Source organism: Podarcis muralis, chromosome 13, assembly GCF_964188315.1.
Source record: "Podarcis muralis chromosome 13, rPodMur119.hap1.1, whole genome shotgun sequence".
Classification (NCBI taxonomy): domain Eukaryota; kingdom Metazoa; phylum Chordata; class Lepidosauria; order Squamata; family Lacertidae; genus Podarcis; species Podarcis muralis.
Window position 1 is genome coordinate 45846767 of NC_135667.1, and position 21567 is coordinate 45868333.

Consider the following 21567-nt stretch of genomic DNA (forward strand, 5'->3'; position numbering starts at 1 on the left):
CAAGGGAGCATTTCTAAAATGCATTAACTTGAGCTGTTGAGCAAATGCATAACAAGAACACAGCCGTATAAACAGCTCTCTCCTTTATCAGTCACGGCAATGGATGACCTTGGCTGTTCCAGTGGAGTAGGGATGATGCGTCTGGGTCTTATCTTACATCCTGACCACACTCTGACGCACAGACCTAGTCCGGGAACAGCGCCAGAGTGTGTTCTTAGAGTTGGTGACCTCTTGCTCCAAGATAGAGTATAGGAACAGGAATACCCTTTTATGGTCAGGAGTACAGGAAGGAAAACCCTTTTATGGTTAAGAGTACCAGAGCAGGAACATCTGCGATGTCAACCTGCGTGTACAAGCTGACGTGGCTGGATTCCTGGGGAAGGGGGGAGAGGGTGCCTGGAGGATATATATACTGCATGAAATTTCTCATTTCTTTGGACTTGCTGTGGACTGACCACGCAAGTGCCTTTCTGTTGCTCCGGAGAGCAGAAATAATAATAATAATAATAATAATAATAATAATAATAATAATAATAATAATAATATTTTTTTATTTATACCCCGCCCTCCCCAGCCAAGGCCGAGCTCAGAGCGGCTTACAAGCAATAATAAAAACAAGAAGAATGATTACAACTTAAAAACAAAAATAAAATACAACATTAAAATAATGGAACATTAAAATATTAAAATGTAGCCTCATTGCAGGAGGAGAAGGAAAAGAAAAAAGAAAGAGAGGGAGGGAGGGAATCAAATTGGCTCCAAGCCAAAGGCCAGGTGGAACAACTCTGTCTTACAGGCCCTGTGGAAAGAAATCAGATCCTGCAGGGCCCTGGTCTCATGAGGCAGAGCGTTCCACCAGCCGGAGCCAGTGTTGAAAAGGCCCTGGCTCTGGGTGAAGCCAATCTAACTTCCTTAGGGCCTGGGACCACTAGGGTGTTGTTATTTATGGACCTTGAGGCTCTCCGTGGGGCATACCGGGAGAGGCGGTCCCGTAGGTACAAGGGTCCTAGGCCGTGAAGAATAAAATAAAATAAAAAATAAAAAATAAATAAAAAATAAAGAACTCTTTCTCTGAACCAACCCTCGGTGTCATTTGACTTCCTTTCTCCCATCCGGGAGCAACGCAGAGCCCACCAATCGGTAAAGTCTAATAAGGCTACACTTCCAGCTCTTACACATACCGGTCCCCAGATGGTCACGCAGTCCTCCAGGCTGTCTCGGAAATTGTTGGGCTCAAAGGGGTGCCAGAATGTGAACTGCACTGGCGTGCCGTCTGACCACTCAAAGCTCATCTGCCGCTTGAGATCGTTCAGGCCAATCCAGAGCTCTTCGACATCTGCCAAAACAAGCAGGGAAAGGGGGGATTTCTACTAAATGAAGGGGGGAAAATCCTCTTCATCTGCCAGTGACTGCCCCACACAATACACCCAGGCGATACGATACGATATCTTTATTGCCATTGTCCCTTGCAGAACAATGAAATTGAAAACTACATAAAACTGCATAAAAACTACATAAAACTACCACAAACCTACATAAAAACTCCATAAAACTACATAAAAACTACACAAAACATTCAAAACCCCCCCCAAAACTTAAAAAACCCATTTTAAAATGCACTATACTACAGAGATCCCTTATGCTGCGTTTAGAACCAGAATTGCATTTGCGTAGAAACTGTTTCTCAGGCGGCTAGTCCTGGCCTTTATAACCCTAAACCTTCTTCCAGAAGGCAGAAGCTGAAGATCATTTCCGGGGTGCGTACTATCCTGTGCTATCTCTGCCACTTTCTTATGGCACCTAGCAGCATAGATTTGATCTAAGGTGGGAAGAGTGCACCCAATTATTCTCTCTGCAGTCTTTACAACCCTGGATAGCATTGTTTTTTCCCTGGCCGTGCAGCTCCCAACCAGTTCCCAACCAGCTTTTTCCAACCAGTTCCCTCCGGTTTGTGAGCATTTAGCAAAACACTTGAACCTCTTAAGGACTAGAAACTTGGGGAAGAGGCAGACATAGCTCCCTACAGAAGTAGTGGAGCATTTCCCTGCTGTAGCTCCTCCCCATAACCTTCACTCTCCTCGATTTTGCTCTTCCAGACTGTGACATTTCAAAACGATTTTCCAGACCCCGCGGCATGTTTATCCATTAAACATTTATTCAGTGCTTTTAAAAAAAATAAATCCAGATTTTCTAAAAGACTCCCCTTTTAACACCCTGTGCTCAAGGTGAATAGCTGCAAGATTGTCCCCAAAACATCTGGATGGCGAGATGGGAGGGAGGCAGCTTTGTGACTGTCACAAGAGCCAGCCAATTAGCATTCTGCACAGCCAGCTTCTCCTGGAGAGAATCAGCTTGATACATTTTGGAAGTGTGTGCAGATATAAAAGGAGCAACTCTGGTTCTACAGCAGTCACTGCTCGATATTCAACTAAGCTTTTGCTGGCATAAAAAAAAAGTTAAATAATCCACATGTTGTTGTTGTTTAGTCGTTTAGTCGTGTCCGACTCTTCGTGACCCCATGGACCAGAGCACGCCAGGCACTCCTGTCTTCCACTGCCTCCCGCAGTTTGGTCAAACTCATGCTGGTAGCTTCAAGAACACTGTCCAGCCATCTCGTCCTCTGTCGTCCCCTTCTCCTTGTGCCCTCCATCTTTCCCAGCATCAGGGTCTTTCCCAGGGAGTCTTCTCTTCTCATGAGGTGGCCAAAGTATTGGAGCCTCAGCTTCACAATCTGTCCTTCCAGTGAGCACTCAGGGCTGATTTCCTTAAGGATGGATAGGTTTGATCTTCTTGCAGTCCATGGGACTCTCAAAGAGTCTCCTCCAGCACCATAATTCAAAAGCATAAATTCTTCGGCGATCAGCCTTCTTTATGGGATAATCCACATACACACAAGCAAACACACACACAGAGTGTGACACAGAACTGCTTACCTTGCTTGATTTGCTTGGTAACAAACTCCAGTTCGTTGAGGGTGTGGATGCTGACCAGATCCCCTTCGCTCCGCAAGCAGGTCTTCTTGGCATCTGGCCAACTCTTCTTTTCACTGATCAAGCGGTAGCAGTTGGTCTGGAAAGGCTGCCAGCTCGGATCACAGTCAACCTTCACATCAGACTCCACTGCAATTAGGGAAAGCAAAGCTTTGCGTAAGCAGTATCCGGGGAAAGTTGTGGGAGCGATATTTTAATTAGGAGCGCACACCCAAGATCCGCAACCCAGAAAGCAGAAATTTCACACGCCCTCCACGAACAAACTAGCAAGCATCTTCATCGTATAGGTTCTGTCGTGTGCTGAAGAGACGCACCTCTTTCACTCTGGCCTCTGTCAATTAATGGGGTTATTGCTTTTTTAAGGACTCACTTCTTCCATACTGTGCTAGTTTTGATTGGAACTGTTTTACTTGTTTTTTTATCATTGCATGCACAGTCGTAACAGCTTAGTTCTCAAACGTTTTGGCTCCCGAACGCCGCAAACCCGGAAGTGACTGTTCCAGTTTGCAAACTATCTTTGGAAGCCGAATGTCCGACAGGGCTTCTGATTGGCTGCAGGAGCTTCCTGCAGCCAATCAGAAGTCATGATTTGGTTTCCGAACGTTTTGGAAGTCGGACTTCCGGAACGGATTCTGTTCGAATTCTAAGGTACGACTGTAAACCTTTTCCCTTCTTTTATTTAGTTTTGATTTATTGGGGCCTTACAGGGTAGGCCAGGTCAGAAATCGTAAAAAGTAAATAAATATATGAATCCAAAAGGCTCCATCTAACAGAGAACTAATAAAATCCTTCAAACTACAGACCCTGCAGCCAATGCAGATGAAAGTGTAAAATTCCCCTCCCTCCCTCCTCACTTAGACCCTCTAGGACTGCCTGGCACTTTTTCTACAAACCGACATTGCTTGCCTACTTCCTTCCAACCAACTCCACGTATTTCTGCCCCTAAATCCAGCAAGATGTTTTCCACCAGGTCTCCCTCCTTCATTTTCCCCTCAGGCTTTTGTCTTCTTCTCTCAACAGCACTGCTTGAAAGCTTCTTCTGCCCACTCTCTGCTATATAGTCATGCTTTCCCCTAGGCCTACTCTTCCTGTTCAGCTTCAGCCAGGGAAAAAAAAGACTGCAGTTAAACTGCCCTTTCACTCGTCTCACAGAAGCTGCGCTCTTTGCAGCATTCCGTTCCCGACACTCACTTCCACTCCAAACAGTCAGAACATGTTCCACGGACATTCCGTGACATCAGAACAGCTCGGCCAATAGCTGTTGGGGTTGCAGAAAGGCAGGCGCGAGATAGGTGGCTTTCAGATCTTGATATATACATATACATGTCAAACCCATCGCTTTCTCCATATTACTCACGTAAGAAGTATATATTAGAAGTGGCATTGGGTTTCTTCTTGCAGATATAGGGCAGGGCCATGCTGCAGTCACGGTTCTGCCATTCCCCTGACGACTCTGTCCGTATCACCCCACAGTTTTCTTCGCTGGGGTTGTCAGGCTGATCTGCAAGGGGCAGCAGGAGGAGATCACCAACCTTTGCAACTACGGCTGTTATTTACCTAGAAAAGCACAGCCTGAGAGTGCTTTGCTGTGCGGCAAGAGGCAAAACCACACCCGAGGATGTCATCTGAGATCAGTTCTGAATCTCATATACAGAGGCTGCGCACACACATTTAAAACACATGGCTCCCCCCCCATAAAAAGAATCATGGGAACTGTAGCTCATGCCCCCACTGAACTATAATTCCCATAACGAACTATAGTTTTCAGGATTTTGGGTGGAATCTTGTGCTTTAAATATATGGTGTGGAGGCAGCCTATGAATTTACAGTGGTACCTCGGGTTACAGACGCTTCAGGTTACATACGCTTCAGATTACAGACTCCGCTAACCCAGAAATAGTACCTCAGGTTAAGAAGAAGAAGAAGGAGGAGGAGGAGGAGGAGGAGGAGAAGGAGAAGAAGGAGAGGAGGAGGAGGAGTTTGGATTTGATATCCCGCTTTATCACTATATATAAAGTTCTGCATATAAGTTAAATAAGCAGGGAGACAATATACAGCCTTGTCGTACTCCTTTCCCAATTTTCCCAAGAGTTTGGATTTGATATCCCGCCTTATCACTACCCTAAGAAGTCTCAAAGCGGCTAACATTCTCCTTTCCCTTCCTCCCCCACAACAAACACTCTGTGAGGTGAGTGAAGCTGAGAGACTTCAAAGAAGTGTGACTGGCCCAAGGTCACCCAGCAGCTGCATGTGGAGGAGCAGGGAATCAAACCCGGTTCCCCAGATTACGAGTCTATCGCTCTTAACCACTACACCACACTGGCTCTCTAAGAACTTTGCTTCAGGATGAGAACAGAAATCATGCTCCGGCAGCGCGGCAGGCCCCATTAGCTAAAGTGGTGCTTCAGGTTAAGAACAGCTTCAGGTTAAGAACGGACTTCCAGAACAAATTAAGTACGTAACCAGGGGTACCACTGTGTTCCAATGAGAATCGGAATAAGAAATGCCCTTTGGATGTTGTTGTTGAGACTTGGAAGAGGCAGGCAGTGGGGCAGCTATGGTTGGTGCCTTCTGGCCGAACTCACAAGGCCCCACAACCCACCCACCCACAATTACAGCAGCTGATGGGGCAGTGGCAAACAGGCTTGGTGTCAGCAGTTGGGTACCATGGGGCCGATGCTGGTTGCTGCAGTATCCTTAAGACTCATAGCCTTGCAGAGTTGGAAGAGACCCTCAGCATCCAACCCCCCGCAATGAAGGAATATGCAGGTGGTCCCATACTGAGATCAAACCTGCAACCACGCTCTAAAGCAGGGCTCCACGCTCTAAAGCAAACTTTTTCAGCAGGGGGCTGGTCCACTGTCCCTCAGACCTTGTGGGGGGCCAGACTATATTTGTGGGGGAGGGATGAACAAATTTCTATGCCCCACAAATAACCCAGAGATGCATTTTAAATAAAAGGGCACATTCTACTCATGTAAAAACAAGCTGATTGCTGGACCGTCCGCGGGCCGGATTGAGAAGGCGATTGGGCCGCATCTGGCCCACGGGCCTTAGTTTGCCTACCCATGTTCTAAAGAACTGAGCTATTCAGGTTCGTCCATTGATCTTCTTGCTTTAATATATATATATACAGTGGTACCTCAGGTTAAGTACTTAATTCGTTCCGGAGGTCCGTTCTTAACCTGAAACACCACTTTAGCTAATGGGGCCTCCTGCTGCCGCTGTGCCGCCGCTGCGCAATTTCTGCTCTCATCCTGAAGCAAAGTTCTTAACCTGAAGTACTATTTCTGGGTTAGCGGAGTCTGTAACCTGAAGCGTATGTAACCTGAGGTACCACTGTACAGAGAGAGAGAGAGAGAGAGAGAGAGTGTCAAGAAATGGCCAAGCACCAATGTACAGAATGCTCGTTTCATTATTTACTTTAGAACCATTACATCCTTTTCTACAACAAGCAAATATGATGCTTACTCCCAAGTAAATGCATTCAGCATAAGCAAAACCCATTTTATTCCCGTAGTCCAGATGGCTAGTTTAAAATGAGAAACTCCACATGCTCCTTAAAAAAAATTAAAAAATCAGAATTCACAAAGTGTTTCTTGCTCTGATTTATCAGAAACCTAGAAGCAGTTTTAAAGTATGGAGGGGATGGAGAAGAGAAATGTGAATTGTTTGCTTCACAACTGCCCACAATACACATGGGCATCAAAAGCCCCCCACTGCAAAAAAGAAGAAGAAGAGGGGGAAAGGTCATAAAGTCTGGGGTTTTAAATTATCTAGCTGCATCACTGAAGGCAGGAGAGAATTTATACTGCACAGCTGAAGAGCTTGATTTGCCAACAGCGACGCAAGTTCAAGTGACTGCTCAGGGATGACATTTGTGGGGTACCTTTGGCCAAACCAATATCAGAATATCAGACGGCTCTGGGGTTGCAGCGTTCATCTTGCTTTACAGGCCGAAGGAGCCGGTGTTCGTCCACAGACAGTTTTTCCAGGTCATGTGGCCAGCATGACTAAGCCGCTTCTGGTGAAACCAGAGCAGCGCACGGAAACACCGTTTACCTTCCCGCTGGTGTGGTACCCATTTATCTACTTGCACTGGAATGCTTTCGAACTGCTAGGTTGGCAGGAGTAGGGACCGAGCAACTGGAGCTCAGCCTGTCGCGGGGATTCAAACCGCCAACCTTCTGATCGGCAAGCCCAAGAGGCTCAGTGGTTTAGACCACAGCGCCACCCGTGTAAAATTAGTCTCCAGTAAATACCAACAGCCTATGCCAGGCATGTGGCTCATTTGTCAATTCACTGGGATAATTCACCCATCCTCTTGGTATTTTTCTTACTTACCACTCTCCCAGTTAAGGAACTTCAAGGGTGAGTTGTCTGACCACTGCCAGCCCCCGTTGAGGTCCAGATCATTAAGCCCAATCCACAGTGTGGAACCATATCCTGTTAGCAGTCCTGGTGTAGACAGGAAAAGGGCAGTCAGATCCTCCACCTTCTCAGCGTAAGACACATCCAGCAACGCAAGCATTTCCTGGTCCCTGACAGAACCTAGCCCCCACTCCCTCCAGCCACAGAGACCTCCCCAAATCTTGGACGCTTGCCCTGCTGAACACGTAACACAGCCTGATTGTCCCCAGATCCTATCTCTCTCATTTGCAAGAAGAGCCTGCCAGCTTTCCTTCTCTTCCAATACTCAAGAGATTCTGAATTTCTGCAGCAATACAGTCAAACCTCGGTTGTCGAACATAATCCGTTCCGGAAGCCCATTCAGCTTCCAAAACGTTCGACAACCGAGGTGCGGCTTCTAAAAAACGTTCGAAAACCAGAGCATTTACTTCCAGGTTTTCGGTGTTTGGGAGTCGAAACGTTCCAAAATGGAGGCGTTCGGTATCCAAGGTTTGACTGTACTGAAGAGGCCTTTGGTTTGGACTCAGACTGACCCTTATGTTTATTTCCCCTTATAGTCTTGATTTATCGGCTACCTTTAAAATGAGGCTGCATTTTAAATTGCATTTTAACCTGTATTTTAATTTTTCTTTTCTTTTCCCCCTATTACATTTTTACTGTGATTTTATTGGTGTTAACTGCCCTGAGCCCAGCTCTAGACAGGGAGGGTGGGGTATAAATTATTATTATTATTATTATTATTATTATTATTATTATTATTATTTGAGAGAGACTGTGAGGGGAGAGACTCCATCAGGCAAGGCCTTGCCCCGCCCTCTGCTGCTCAATGTGTATTGTATTGTTTTATGTACTGAGGCAATTATTGTAACTGTTGAGTGGATTTCTGTTTAACTTTTATATGTTGATATTATTTTATACTATTCTAATGATTGTTGAATGTTGCTTTTTTGATGTAGGTTGCCTATTTTAAAGTTACGTCTTATTATCATATTTCTGTATTGCATTAGATTGTTATAAGGTGTACATTTTCTGTTTCTTCAGCTTGTAAACCGCCTTGAGTATTGTAAGATAGAAAGGCGGTATACAAATTAAAAAATGAAATGAAATCCGCTGCAGAATCTCAAGTGATCACAGAACTGCAACTCCAAATCTCCTGTCGCTGTTCAGAAACACATTTGCACATATGTTATATTAGGGAAAATGTTGGAATGAAACTATTTGGCTTTAGTAGAAATGATATAAGGAGTTATGTAAATAAGCATTAAGTTTTAAGTGTTAAGGTATTTTACGGTAAGATAAGGTTAAATAAATTAAGGTAAATTGAATAACAGAATATGGTGAAAGATGGTAAGGATCTGCTGAGTTAACTAATTAGGTTAGACTGTTAAGATAAATAATTCAATAAAAATTGAGAAAGATGGAAGGAATTTGCTGAAACAACTAATTAAGCTAGAATACAAAAAGGGAGGTGTGAGGAGGTCAGGAAACAAGAAAATGAAAGATAAAAATATGTATTATGGGGTTTTTATTCTCTTCGTTGTTGTTGTTGTGTTGTATTGGTTTTTATGTATTTTCCCCCCTTTTTCTTTTTTTCGCTTTTTTTTTCCTTTTTAGGTATTGTAGTGTTGTTTTTTCGTTTTTCTTCTTTTTTGTAATCTTGAAATTCTTAATAAATATTTTATATATATATATATATATATATATATATATATATATATATATATATATATATACATATATACACACACACACACACACACACACACACACACACAGTGATTGGCCCACTTTCCCAGTCAGTCCTCAGTATAGCCCCTTCCCAAACCGAGTTCCCACTCACTGAAGTAGACCAGGAGAACAAACATGACTGGAACGGCCTTTTGCTGGTGTGCATGTACACAGGGAGAAAGGCAGTCAGGGCATCCTGCACACTTATGGAAGCAGGGTGTGATGGCCTGGGAATCTTTTTCAGAAGCTGAATCTGAGTTGTCCCAGCCTGCACAGGAGTCCCTGCCTCCAGGGCCGGCTGAACCGGGGCAGGGGCTTGAACCTGAAGGGCCCTCACCAGTGCCGGATCCTCAGGAGCAGACACCAGCTGAATCTGCTCTGGCTCCGGAGGTGATGGAGGACCCATTGCCTGCAGGTGCTCCACTCTCAGCCCCGTCAGGGGAAGGTGAGGTTGCCTCTGGGCCCAGTAACCCTCCAGCCTCTCCTGAGCTGCAGAGGCTCAGGGCAGAGAGGCAGAGGGAACTAAGTTCTCACAGGAGGAGCGCTCGCCTTAAGGCCAGGAGACGCGGGTCACCTGTGGGCCGGGACCACCCCTGGCCTCAGAGGAGATAAAGGCCAGTCAGCCCAGTAGCAGGTTGCAGGAGCAACGTCGTTGGAAACCTGTTTCTGCCAGCACCCAGACCTGTTCTTCCACGCCCGGCTTCTTGCTTCGGACCCCGCTTCGCCCTTGGTGGACAGTCTCCAGACCCTTGACCCAGGACCGGACTCTGACCACGCCTCTCGGTAACCCCCCCCCCCGGGTCCGGCACACAGGGACTCCTTCAGTTCCCTGTGCCCATTGCTCACCATTGATGTAGGTCTGTTCGTGGACCTCAGTGATGCTCAGCAGGCTGGCTCCTTGCTGCTCACAGCTCTTCCCAGCCTCCTGCCACGACAGGGTGGACTGGAAGTTGAACTGGTAGCAGCTGTTGGTGAGCTGGTCCCTGTCCCAAAATGTATCGCAGTCATCGCCTAAGAGGACAGGCAAAAAGAAAGAAAGAAGGGCATTTACTACTGCAAGTTAACGTGACTATTATCCATACCGATCAACAGACACCCTGGGGGCAGCTATCTGCAGGTAGTATCAAAGGGGAGTAGTCCCTTTTGTCAGTGTTTGTAAAAAGCAAAAAAAGGTTCTGACCTCCCTTTGTCACCTCAGCCTGGTCCTTGGACCCTTGTCGGCATAAAAGAGTCCACAAGAATATCCTTGCAGAGTGCTTTCTGCTTTTATTCTTAAAAGTCTTTGTGCAAAAGCGACTGACCAACTATACACATCAACACTAACTAGCTTTCACTAACTCACTCACTCACTAACCAACCAACCCAACCAATCTAACATTTCTCACTCTATACATACAACCCGGTGCAGGCCGCTGACTCATGCTGACCCAGCTTTTTAAGCATTAAAGAAACAGTGGCCATTTTAGCCGTGACACCTTTTGCTGACCACAACGGAATGGGAGGTGGAAAAGACACGGACACACACACACACACACACACACCCCTTATTAAATTTTCTGTTTTACAATTTAAAATACTCATTTTACACGCTTGAGAGATCAATGACTTCCCTTCTTCTCTTTCCATGGTTCATTTTACATATCATAAAGGTAAATGGTAAAGGGACCCCTGACCATTAGGTCCAGTCGTGGCCGACTCTGGGGTTGCGGCGCTCATCTCGCTTTACTGGCCGAGGGAGCCGGCGTACAGCTTCCGGGTCATGTGGCCAGCATGACTAAGCCGCTTCTGGCGAACCATAGCAGCACACAGAAATGCCGTTTACCTTCCTGCCAGAGTGGTACCTATTTATCTACTTGCACTTTGACGTGTTTTCGAACTGCTAGGTGGGCAGGAGCAGGGACCGAGCAATGGGAGTTCACCCCATCGCAGGGATTCGAACTGCCAACCTTCTGATGGGCAAGTATTAGGCTCTGTGGTTTAACCCACAGCGCCACCCGCATCCCTTACATATCATAAATCCCTGCATATTTTACAGAAACTATATCATTCAGTATTCCATTATTACACCCACCATCACTTATTTATACTGCTGAATTTATCTTAATGCTGCCAACGTTTTCAGCTGTACACAATTATTTCCCTTATATTCAATAAACGGTTTCCAATCTTCTGTAAACTTATGTCCCTCTTGTTCTCTTATTCTATATGTTAAGTCTGCGAGTTGTGCATATTCTGTCAACTCTAGTTGCCACTAGAATATCTTTGGTTGGGACCTTGCTCATTTTCCATTTGGGGGCTAACAAAACAAGGGGCCGCAGTAGTCGCATACTTAAATAACTTTTTCTGACACCTGGGGATTTCAGTCTGAATTATCCCCAACAGAAAGGACTCTGTTTTTTGGGGGGAAGTACTTTTAAACATTTTTTCCAATTCATTACGGTTCATTTCCCAATATTCTTTTCCCCTTTAACACGTCCACCACATATGAAATAACATTCCCTCCGCCTCTTCACACTTCCAGCACTTATCTGATCAGTCTTACACATCCTAAAAAACCTACTCAGAGTTAAATACCATCTGTGATTCATTTTCAGATAGTTCTCCTTCAAAGAATAACTTTTCCAGAGTTTTAGGGAAGGCTTTTTCCAGCCTCTGTGTTCTGTGACAGGGTCCTGTGAGGTGCGGGCAGAGGAGAGAAGGCAGTGACTATACCTTATACAGTCATACCTCATGTTACGCTTGCTTCAGGTTGAGCGTTTTCAGGTTGCGTCCGGGTTACTTCCGGGTTTCACCGCTCGCACATGTGCAGACGCGCTAAATGACATCACGCGCATGCGCAGAAGCGACGAATCGCGACCTGCACACACACAGATGCGGGTTGTGTTCCTTTCAGGTTGCGAACGGGCCTCTGGAACGGATCCCATTTGCAACCAGAGGTACCACTGTACTTTATACAGTGGTACCTCTGGTTACATACTTAATTTGTTCCGGAGGTCCGTTCTTAACCTGAAACTGTTTTTAACCTGAAGCACCACTTTAGCTAATGGGGCCTCCCGCCGCCGCCAGGCGATTTCTGCTCTCATCCTGAAGCAAAGTTCTTAACCCGAGGTACTATTTCTGGGTTAGTGGCATCTGTAACCTGAAGCGTATGTAACCTGAAGCGTCTGTAACCTGAGGTACCATTGTAGCAGGAATAAGAGAAGATGGGACAGCAGTTTGGGAATGGCGATACGGCCTTCTATAGGCTTGCACTCCTTCTTTATCTTTCAAACTGAGTACTCTGAGAAGCACCCATTCAATGTCTGTTTTATTTTATATACATTTGTAAGATATTTAACTCACTTTGAGCCCTGAGGGTAAAGGACAGTCTCAAATTAATGCATATATTGTTTACCCTTTGTCACGATACAGGAAAGAGACCGATCACTGGTGTCCTTCTATACCAGACTTCCTCAACCTCGGCCCTCCAGATGTTTTGAGACTACAATTCCCATCATCCCTGACCACTGGTCCTGCTAGCTAGGGATCGTGGGAGTTGTAGGCCAAAAACATCTGGAGGGCCAAGGTTGAGGATGCCTGTTCTATACAGTACTACAGCTTCTGCAGCACTTGCATGCCTATCTTATCTATTTACGGCGAACGCTACTTGTTTTGGTCCCTTGTCCCTGGACACCAGCATGGAATATTCATCAATACTCCAACTCTTGAGGGGGAAGACTGAATCACAGAAACCAGTGCAACCGCTCAGGGCATGTGTGTGTGAACGGGACACTTACAGAAGGGTAATTTTGGAAACCAAAACCCTGGAGGCTTAGAAGGTAGAAGGAAACCTCCCATGGTGCCTTAAGAAAGGAGGACTGTTTTTCGGTTAAACAGTTGGCACAACCATCTGTTCACTCCTGTGGTTTGGCTGCTACATGCCCATCAGTCCCCGTGATTTCCCACCCCACAGAAGCAGCTTACTCTTAATGGGGCAGAACCCCCATCTTTCATCTTTGCCGTAATCCTGTGTGGTGGCACACCAGAGGTGACCATCTCCACGCCCCATGCTGGTGCAGTCATAGAACCACTGGTTGTCGTACTTGAAGGGGATGGTACAGGGCTTCCCGTGAGAGTTGCCTTGAATGGTGTATATTTCTGGAGGAAGAGAAGAGAGAGATAAAACACACAGAGAGAAAGAACTCATATGGAGAGTCCTTCTTTGATATGGAGAGATAGAGACTGCTTATCATTTAACCCCAAAGGCCTTGGCAACCTACAGGTGAAAATCGGAAAATTAGAATATCATGGAGAAGCTCTTCTGCATTGCTGGGTCTCATGTCTCTCATCTGTCTCTTGACTAATCTCTTTTCTGATGAGAGCAGCTTTTGCATCTCATTTGGAAACCAAGGACCCAGAGTCTGGAGGAAGAATGGGGAGGCACACAATGCCAGATGCTTGAAGTCCAAGTTTCCATAGTCTGGGTTGATTTGGGGGGCCATGCCATCAGCTGGTGTTGGTCCACTGTGCCTCATTAAGTCCAGGGTCAACGCAGCCGTCTACCAGGAGATTTTAGAGCACTTCATGCTTCCTTCCGCAGACGAGCTTTATGGGGATGCTGACTTCATTTTCCAGCAGGACTTTGGCACCTGCCCACACTGCCCAAAGTACCAAAACCTGGTTCAATGCCCATGGGATTACTGTGCTTGATTGGCCAGCAAACTCGCCTGACCTGAACCCCATAGAGAATCTATGGGGCATTGCCAAGAGAAAGATGAGAGACATGAGACCGAGCAATGCAGGAGAGCTGAAGGCTGCTATTGAGGCATCCTGGTCTTCCATAACACCTCAGCAGTGCCACAGGCTGATAGCATCCATGCCACGCTGCATTGAGGTAGTAATTGATGCAAAAGGGGCCCAAACCATGTACTGAGTACATATGCATGCTTCTACTTCTCAGAGGCACAATATTGCTCTATTTGCAGTCCTTGTTTTGCTGATTTCGTTTAAAATTCTAATTTTCTGAGATTGTTAATTTGGGCTTTTCATCAGCTGTACGCCATGATCATCACAGTTATAACAAATAAAGGCTTGACATATCTCGCTTTGCATGTCATGAGTCTATCTCATATATTAAAGGTAAAGGTACCCCTGCCCGTACGGGCCAGTCTTGACAGACTCTAGGGTTGTGCGCCCATCTCACTCATGAGGCCGGGGGCCAGCGCTGTCCGAAGACACTTCCGGGTCACGTGGCCAGCGTGACAAAGCTGCATCTGGCGAGCCAGCGCAGCACACGGAACGCCGTTTACCTTCCCGCTGGTAAGCGGTCCCTATTTATCTACTTGCACCCGGAGGTGCTTTCGAACTGCTAGGTTGGCAGGCGCTGGGACCGAGCAGCGGGAGCGCACCCCGCCGCGAGGATTCAAACCGCCGACCTTTCGATCGGCAAGCCCTAGGCGCAGAGGCTTTTACCCACAGCGCCACCCGCGTCCAATCTCATATATTAGTTTCACCTTTTAAGTTGAATTACTGAAATTAATGAACTTTTCCACAATATTCTAATTTTCCGAGTTTCACCTGTATGTTCTTGCAGCCCTAAGTTAACATTCAACACGCCATTCCACAACTCCTCCGGCTAGCTGTGCCCTCACAGCATACCCTGCCTGACTTCAAATTAATCCAGCACATATTTGGGCTGGCGGGCTGCTCCACTGAGCACATGATGAAACTTTTCCACATGCACCGAGAGTATGCGCGCACTGCTGCGCTACCAAAACAAACATAAAAATCCTGCATCAAGCGGACACAGGGCTTGTTTGTTAGTGGAAGGATGCTGACTGAAGCACAGCTGGCTGAAAAAGCTTCAAGGTCATCAAACTAGCAGAAGGCAAAGACATCAAATAAGACCATTTGCATCTGAGCCCCTAAATATTCAGCAGGGAAACTGATCTCTCACAGGGTTTGGAAATGTACATGCGTTGGGCTTAATTCCCAAAGCAAAGGGTTTAGTCTATTTACTGCGGCAAAAATAGGAGACACTTAAAAAAGGTCTTCCCGACTATTCAATCCAGAATTGGTTTGCAAGGTTTTGGGGTTTGGCATTGTCTGAAAAGTTAGCACATCAAAAGCGGACTGGGAAGAGGCAAAGCAAAACAAGAACTTCTTTGAAATGTGATTCCCCCCTTCCTCTCCTAATATATCAACAACGCAGAGGTGGTGAGGATTTGCCCTCTGTGAGCTCATTTGTCCTTTCAGAAAGACACACTGACTTGACTTATGAATTTTGGGCTACGACTCTATTCATATTCGTAAACCGCTCTCTGGTCCAAGTTCTGAGTTTCTTGTTCATTTGGTCACCTTGAAATACATGTATATGTACTCAGGTATTTTTTCTCTCCCAAAAAGGTCTGCATCAACATAGCCCAAATTTTCTGCCAAAGAACAGCTCAGTTCCGTGAAGTAAATAAATTACTCAAATTAAACAAAAACGGCATTTTTGTCGTGCACTTATTTTGAAGAAAGGTTAAAGAGCACTGGAACACGGATTCTCTGGAAATTTGGTCCTCCATCTAGCGCCTTAGATTCTATTAGGTACTTGCCTATGTACCTCTGCCTATCTTTGCAGCCTTGAGGGACAGAAAAGCACCCTTTCACAGGACAGTTCAGTTCCACATCACAGAGTGGTTTTATGCTGCAATTTAGAACACACATAGGTTTTGTGAAAGAGGGTTCCATCCAGGCTAAATTAGTTGAACTTTAATCCTGCGCTCATTTTAGTGCAACCTTCGTTAGTCACGGCTAACTTTCCTCGCTGGAAATCAAAGGGTGCTCCCAGACGTGGACAATTTAGCAGCACAGAATCGCTGTTCTGCTTTAAGCTGGAAGTGGAATAGTCACTCTAATACCCTGTAGCCAAATGGGCAATCTCTCTTTCCCCAGCCCTGTAAGTTAAGAGAGAGAGAATCTGCTCTGGGACCACTGTGTGAGGATAAAAAAGGTAAAGGGACCCCTGACCATTAGGTCCAGTCGTGGCCGACTCTGGGGTTGCGGCGCTCATCTCGCTTTATCGGCCGAGGGAGCCGGCATACAGCTTCCGGGTCATGGGGCCAGCATGACTAAGCCGCTTCTGGCGAACCAGAGCAGCACGTGGAAACGCCGTTTACCTTCCCACCAGAGCGGTACCTATTTATCTACTTGCACTTTGACGTGCTTTCAAACTGATAGGTTGGCAGGAGCTGGGACTGAGCAACAGGAGCTCACCCCGTCACGGGGATTCGAACCGCTGACCTTCTGATCGGCAAGTCCTAGGCTCTGTAGTTTAACCCACAGCGCCACCTGCTGTGTGAGGATAAAGGATTACAAACTCTCTCCCCCTGCCTCACTACCAATCACAGTTGCCTTCAACTGCAGTCTCTTTTTTTGGCGGTGGGGGAAACCAGATTTAAAGGTAGTATTATTTAGGTAAATGGAAGGGTTATTGTGACACAGCTGATTCGGAGGAGAGCTAGACCCTAGTAAAGGAAATGGTTAGAACGCAATCGACAAAACAGCTGAGCAATCTCCAAAGGCCATATGATCTAACCCAGGCATGGCCAAACTTGGCCCGCCAGCTGTTTTTGGGACTACAATTCCCATCATCCCTGACCGCTGGTCCTGTTAGCTAGGGATGATGGGAGTTGTAGTCACAAACCAGCCAAAATTGTAATGAAATGGATCATCTAAACCTGGAGAAAATGTACAACTGTTCTATTGAGCTATAAAGGTCAGAATTTTTGAGCTATGAATAAAAACAAAATCTGCAAACATGTTTATTTTATTTTGTAAAATTTGTACACAGCTTGATTGTGGGGGGGGGGGCAAAAAAAAAGCCTCAAAGGGGTTTACGAAAAGATAAAGTGGGGGGGGTGCTTTGTTAAGATATTTTGCAGATTCCTCATTGAAAGTGAGTAAAAGCGCAGCTATTTCATAGCAGGAGCCCAGTGTGGAAACAGCCAGAAGGCAACCAACTTAACCTGGATTCAAACTAAAGCAATTTAAACCACAATTTCACTATGCAGCTGTTTCCAATGCAAACTGAGGCTGATGTTTGAACTTAAGCGTTATTTAGACTGAATGGTGGTCGGTGGCTTTGGCGACGGCCCAGACTTTGGCAAAATGAAACTCAAGAGAGACAGTTAAAATATGGTGGGAAGGCAGTGAGCATCGCGGATGAGAGGCAAAGAATCGAGGACCCATCTTTCAGAAACACAGCACCATTTTCCCATTTGGCTTTTACAAACAGTTGGAAATTTCTGACGCTCCACTCAACTATGATTTGTAGAGCAATCCTAAGCTCTGAAAACTCCTACAACTCAGTGCGTAACGTAGAAGGAACCACTTTTGCTGTGCTAGACCCACCACTGGTGCAGCTTAGAGAGCCACCTTCTGAATTCGCACAGCAAACCCGTGAAACACATACAGTGGTACCTTGGTTCTCGAACTAAATGCGTTCCGGGAGTCCGTTCGACTTCACAAAACGTTCGAAAACCAAGGCACGGCCTCCGATTGGCTGCAGGAGCTTCCTGCACTCAATTGGAAGCCGTGTTGGACATTTGGCTTCTGAAAAACGTTCGCAAACCAGAACACTCACTTCTGGGTTTGCAGGATTCGGGAGCCGGTTTGTTTTGGAGTCAATCCGTTCGACTACCAAGGTACCACTGTGCTACCAGCGGCAGCAAAGAATGAGAAAGAATAAATTCCAATTCTCTACTAGAGGCTTTACCCGAATACGGCCTGGAGCACAAATCTTCATCGTGGCCATAGATCTTCCACTGGCCTCCTCGTGCCTGGTCGCCCCTCTCCGATGGTGTCAGTGACCAGTTCCCCAACCGGGAGCTCAAATACTGGGAAAGCTGGTCACCCAGGCTCCGGCAGTTCCACCGCATGTTGACAGATTCCCGGTCGCACTCATAGGTGCCTAGTGCCTGGGCTGTTGCGCTGGAGTTTGCAGACTTCCAGGAGACCCCCAAGCACTGCATGGTCCCAACGTTGAAAAGCCGGTTCCGGGAAACCCATTTCCACTTCTGAGCTGGGAGGCTGGTGTTGCAGCTCTTGGAAATTTTCACTAGAGAGTCCTTAGTCTCCAAGCAGCCTTGCAGACCACTGCTATAGATGAGGAATATCCCAGAGTCTGTGAAAATTAAAACAAAATACAGTCATACCTCGGGTTACAGATGCTTCAGGTTGCGTTTTTTTGGATTGTGGACCCACCAAAACCCAGAAGTACCGCAACAGGTTACTTCCAGGTTTCGGCGGTCGCGCATACGCAGAAATGCTAAATCGTGCTTTGCACATGCGCAGAAGTGCCAAATTACAACCCGTGCATGCGCAGATGTGCCGCTGCGGGTTGCAAACACTGTGGGTTGCAAACCTGCATCCCGCACGGATCACATTCGCGACCCGAGCGTCCACTGTATACTTTTATATACAGTGGTACCTTGGGTTACATACACTTCAGGTTACATACGCTTCAGGTTACAGACTCCGCTAACCCAGAAATATTACCTCAGGTTAAGAACTTTGCTTCAAGATGAGAACAGAAATCGTGCAGCGGCGGTGCGGCGGCAGCAGGAGGCCCCATTAGGTAAAGTGGTGCTTCAGGTTAAGAACAGTTTCAGGTTAAGAACAGACCTCAAGAACGAATTAAGTTCTTAACCTGAGGTAAAGGGACCCCGACCATTAGGTCCAGTTGTGACCGACTCTGGGGTTGCGGCGCTCATCTCGCTTTATTGGCTGAGGGAGCCGGTGTTTGTCTGCAGACAGCTTCTGGGTCATGTGGCCAGCACGACTAAGCCGCTTCTGGCAAACCAGAGCAGCGCACAGAAACGCCGTTTACCTTCCCGCCGGAGTGGTACCTATTTATCTACTTGCACTTTGTGCTTTCGAACTGCTAGGTTGGCAGGAGCAGGGACCGAACAACGGGGGGAGCTCACCCCGTCGCGGGGATTCGAACCGCCGACCTTCTGATAGGCAAGTCCTAGTCTCTGTGGTTTAACCCACAGCACCACCCACGCCCCTTCCTAACCTGAGGTACCACTGTGTAAAAAAAAAACCCTCCATGTAGTTAGCAACTCCCTGTCACAGACAGGACCATCCTCACAACAACACAGGTCAACCCACTAATTCAGAGGCCAGGTTGCTCATCAAGGCAAGACAGCTTGAACCTATTATATTGATCCTGGCCTGACTGCACTGGCCGACAATTAAGTTTATGAGCCCAAATCAAAGCGCTGGATTTGACCTACAGTGCTTTAAAAGACTCAGGACTGCAATATCTCAAAGGCCGCCTCTCCCCCATATGAACTGACCCGGACCCTGCAATAATAATCATCTGAGGCCCTTCTTTGTGTGCCCCCTCCATGAGAGGTCCGGAGGGTGACAACATGAGAAAGGGCCTTTTCTGCAGTGGCTCCCCGTTTGCAGCATGCTCTCCCCAGAGAGGCTCACCTGGGGCCTTCAAAACATACCTTTAGGCACCAGTCAAGTGTTACGTTCTACTCAGGATGCGAACGGGGCTCCGGAACGGATCCCGTTTGCATCCAGAGGTACCACTGTACTATATTTTGTGTTCTTATTTTGTAATTTTATGTTCCCCTGTGATCTTTGGAGTAAGGTTGGTATACACACTTAATAAACAAATGAATGAAATGAAATGAAAACCTGAGTTAGAGCAGGCATAATGTGGAATAGTGCCCAGATCTGGTGGGATCTGCTTTCAATAGCCCCATATTGGTAGCAAACAGCTCTGCAGGAATCAAGTACGAGGTAGTTTCCCAGATGGCAGGGGCAGCCAACCAGAATAGTACTGTATACAACCACCTCTGAATATGAAAACATGCATTCTTGCAGAACCGCATTTTACTTGCCGCTTTGCTTAAAACCCCAAACGGTTATGAAAACCTGCAATTACCTTCTCGCACCAAGCCAATCTCCTTAGCAAAGTTTCTCACAAGACCCAGGCCATAGCTGGAGTCGGGCTTTTGCCTTGTTTCTGGCTTAAGGGCAAGGTTTTCAGCTGATGAGATGTTGCTTCTAGATTTTATACAATGTGCTGTTCAGATGACCATAACTCTTCCGTCAGCAGAATGTGAGGGGAACTGGTTTTCCTCCTGTAGCTCCCTCCCTTCCATAATTCTGCTCCAAAGGGTTGGGGAACCCTCCGCAAGGGAATCGCCAGAAATCGATTGCTTCCATGTCCTGCTGACGGAAGCCATACTAACACAATACAACCATCTCAAACCCTCCAAGCGTCCCTATTTCCCAGGAACAGCCCCAAATTTACAGAAGCCGTTTCTGATTTGATCCTGGAATGTCCCGCTTTTCCCTTAGGACGTCCCTATTTTCCTCAGAGAAATGTTGGAGGGTATCAAGGTGGATTTGATTTAAATCAAATCTATTTAAATCACGATTTAAATTACTAGTCGCTGCGGTCTAAACCACTGAGCCTCACAGGCTTGCCGATCAGAAGGTCGGTGGTTCGAATCCCCGCGACGGGGTGAGTTCCCGTTGCTCGGTCCCTGCTCCTGCCAACCTAGCAGTTTGAAAGCACGCCAGTGCACGTAGATAAATAGGTACCGCTCCAGTGGGAAGGTAAATGGTGTTTCCGTGCGCTGCTCTGGTTCACCAGAAGTGGCTTAGTCATGCTGGCCACATGACCCGGAAAAACTGTCTGCAGACAAATGTCGGCTCCTTCAGCCTGTAAAGCGAGATAAGCGCCACAACCCCAGAGTCGTCTGCAACTAGACTTAACTGTCAAGGGTCCTTTACCTTTACCTTTTTAATACTTGATTTAAATCACGAGTCAGTAAGACTTGATCTAAATCATATTTTTTACAGAAAGACTCATTCTTGCTGGTATAATCTTAATATTTACAACCAGAAGAAGGTTTCACTTTTGGAATAATAAATATTTAGAGTTGTTTTTACAGTTCTATCAAAAGTTACTCATTTGGTTATACTATCAGAAATACAAAGACGGGTAATTATGAAATTATTGTTTATATTTGGCCAACTTTTCTGCTGCGCTTTATTGGAAGGAGGAGAATAATCATTTCCTTAATAACAATTTAACCAATTTATTTAACTAAAACAATAGCATTATAGCATATGTATCCTTGTTTGTTAACTGATGTGGTTAAACAGGTTTTTTTTTTAAAAAAAACAACAACCCACAACCTTAGACTGAGTTTTAGCACACATGAAAAACTTAAAACAAATCCTTATTTCCTGATGAATTTGGACTATAATGTAACTTAAATAGAAAACTATCATTAGAAAGATTTTTTATCCAAAAGCATTTTATTTTAAAAATCTGATTTAAATCAAAAAATCCGATTTAAATTTTAAAAAATCTGATTTAAATTTTTTACCGGTAATTCCTTTTTTAATTTTTTTAAAAAATAAATCATTGATTTTTATCCAC

At 46.0% G+C, this 21567-nt stretch overlaps 1 protein-coding gene across 1 annotated transcript in view; it reads right to left on the reverse strand.

Annotated features, from left to right (window-relative positions):
• MRC2 (mannose receptor C-type 2) overlaps positions 1 to 21567 on the reverse strand; it is a 96178-nt gene that overhangs the window by 51512 nt on the left and 23099 nt on the right. The window contains exons 2-8 of the mRNA XM_077917520.1: positions 17869 to 18276; positions 13092 to 13265; positions 9975 to 10139; positions 7335 to 7448; positions 4348 to 4491; positions 2934 to 3119; positions 1182 to 1336 (exon numbers count right to left, since the gene is read on the reverse strand). Of these exons, the coding sequence (XP_077773646.1) occupies positions 1182 to 1336; positions 2934 to 3119; positions 4348 to 4491; positions 7335 to 7448; positions 9975 to 10139; positions 13092 to 13265; positions 17869 to 18276 (1346 nt within the window). The remainder of the gene's footprint in view (positions 1 to 1181; positions 1337 to 2933; positions 3120 to 4347; positions 4492 to 7334; positions 7449 to 9974; positions 10140 to 13091; positions 13266 to 17868; positions 18277 to 21567) is intronic.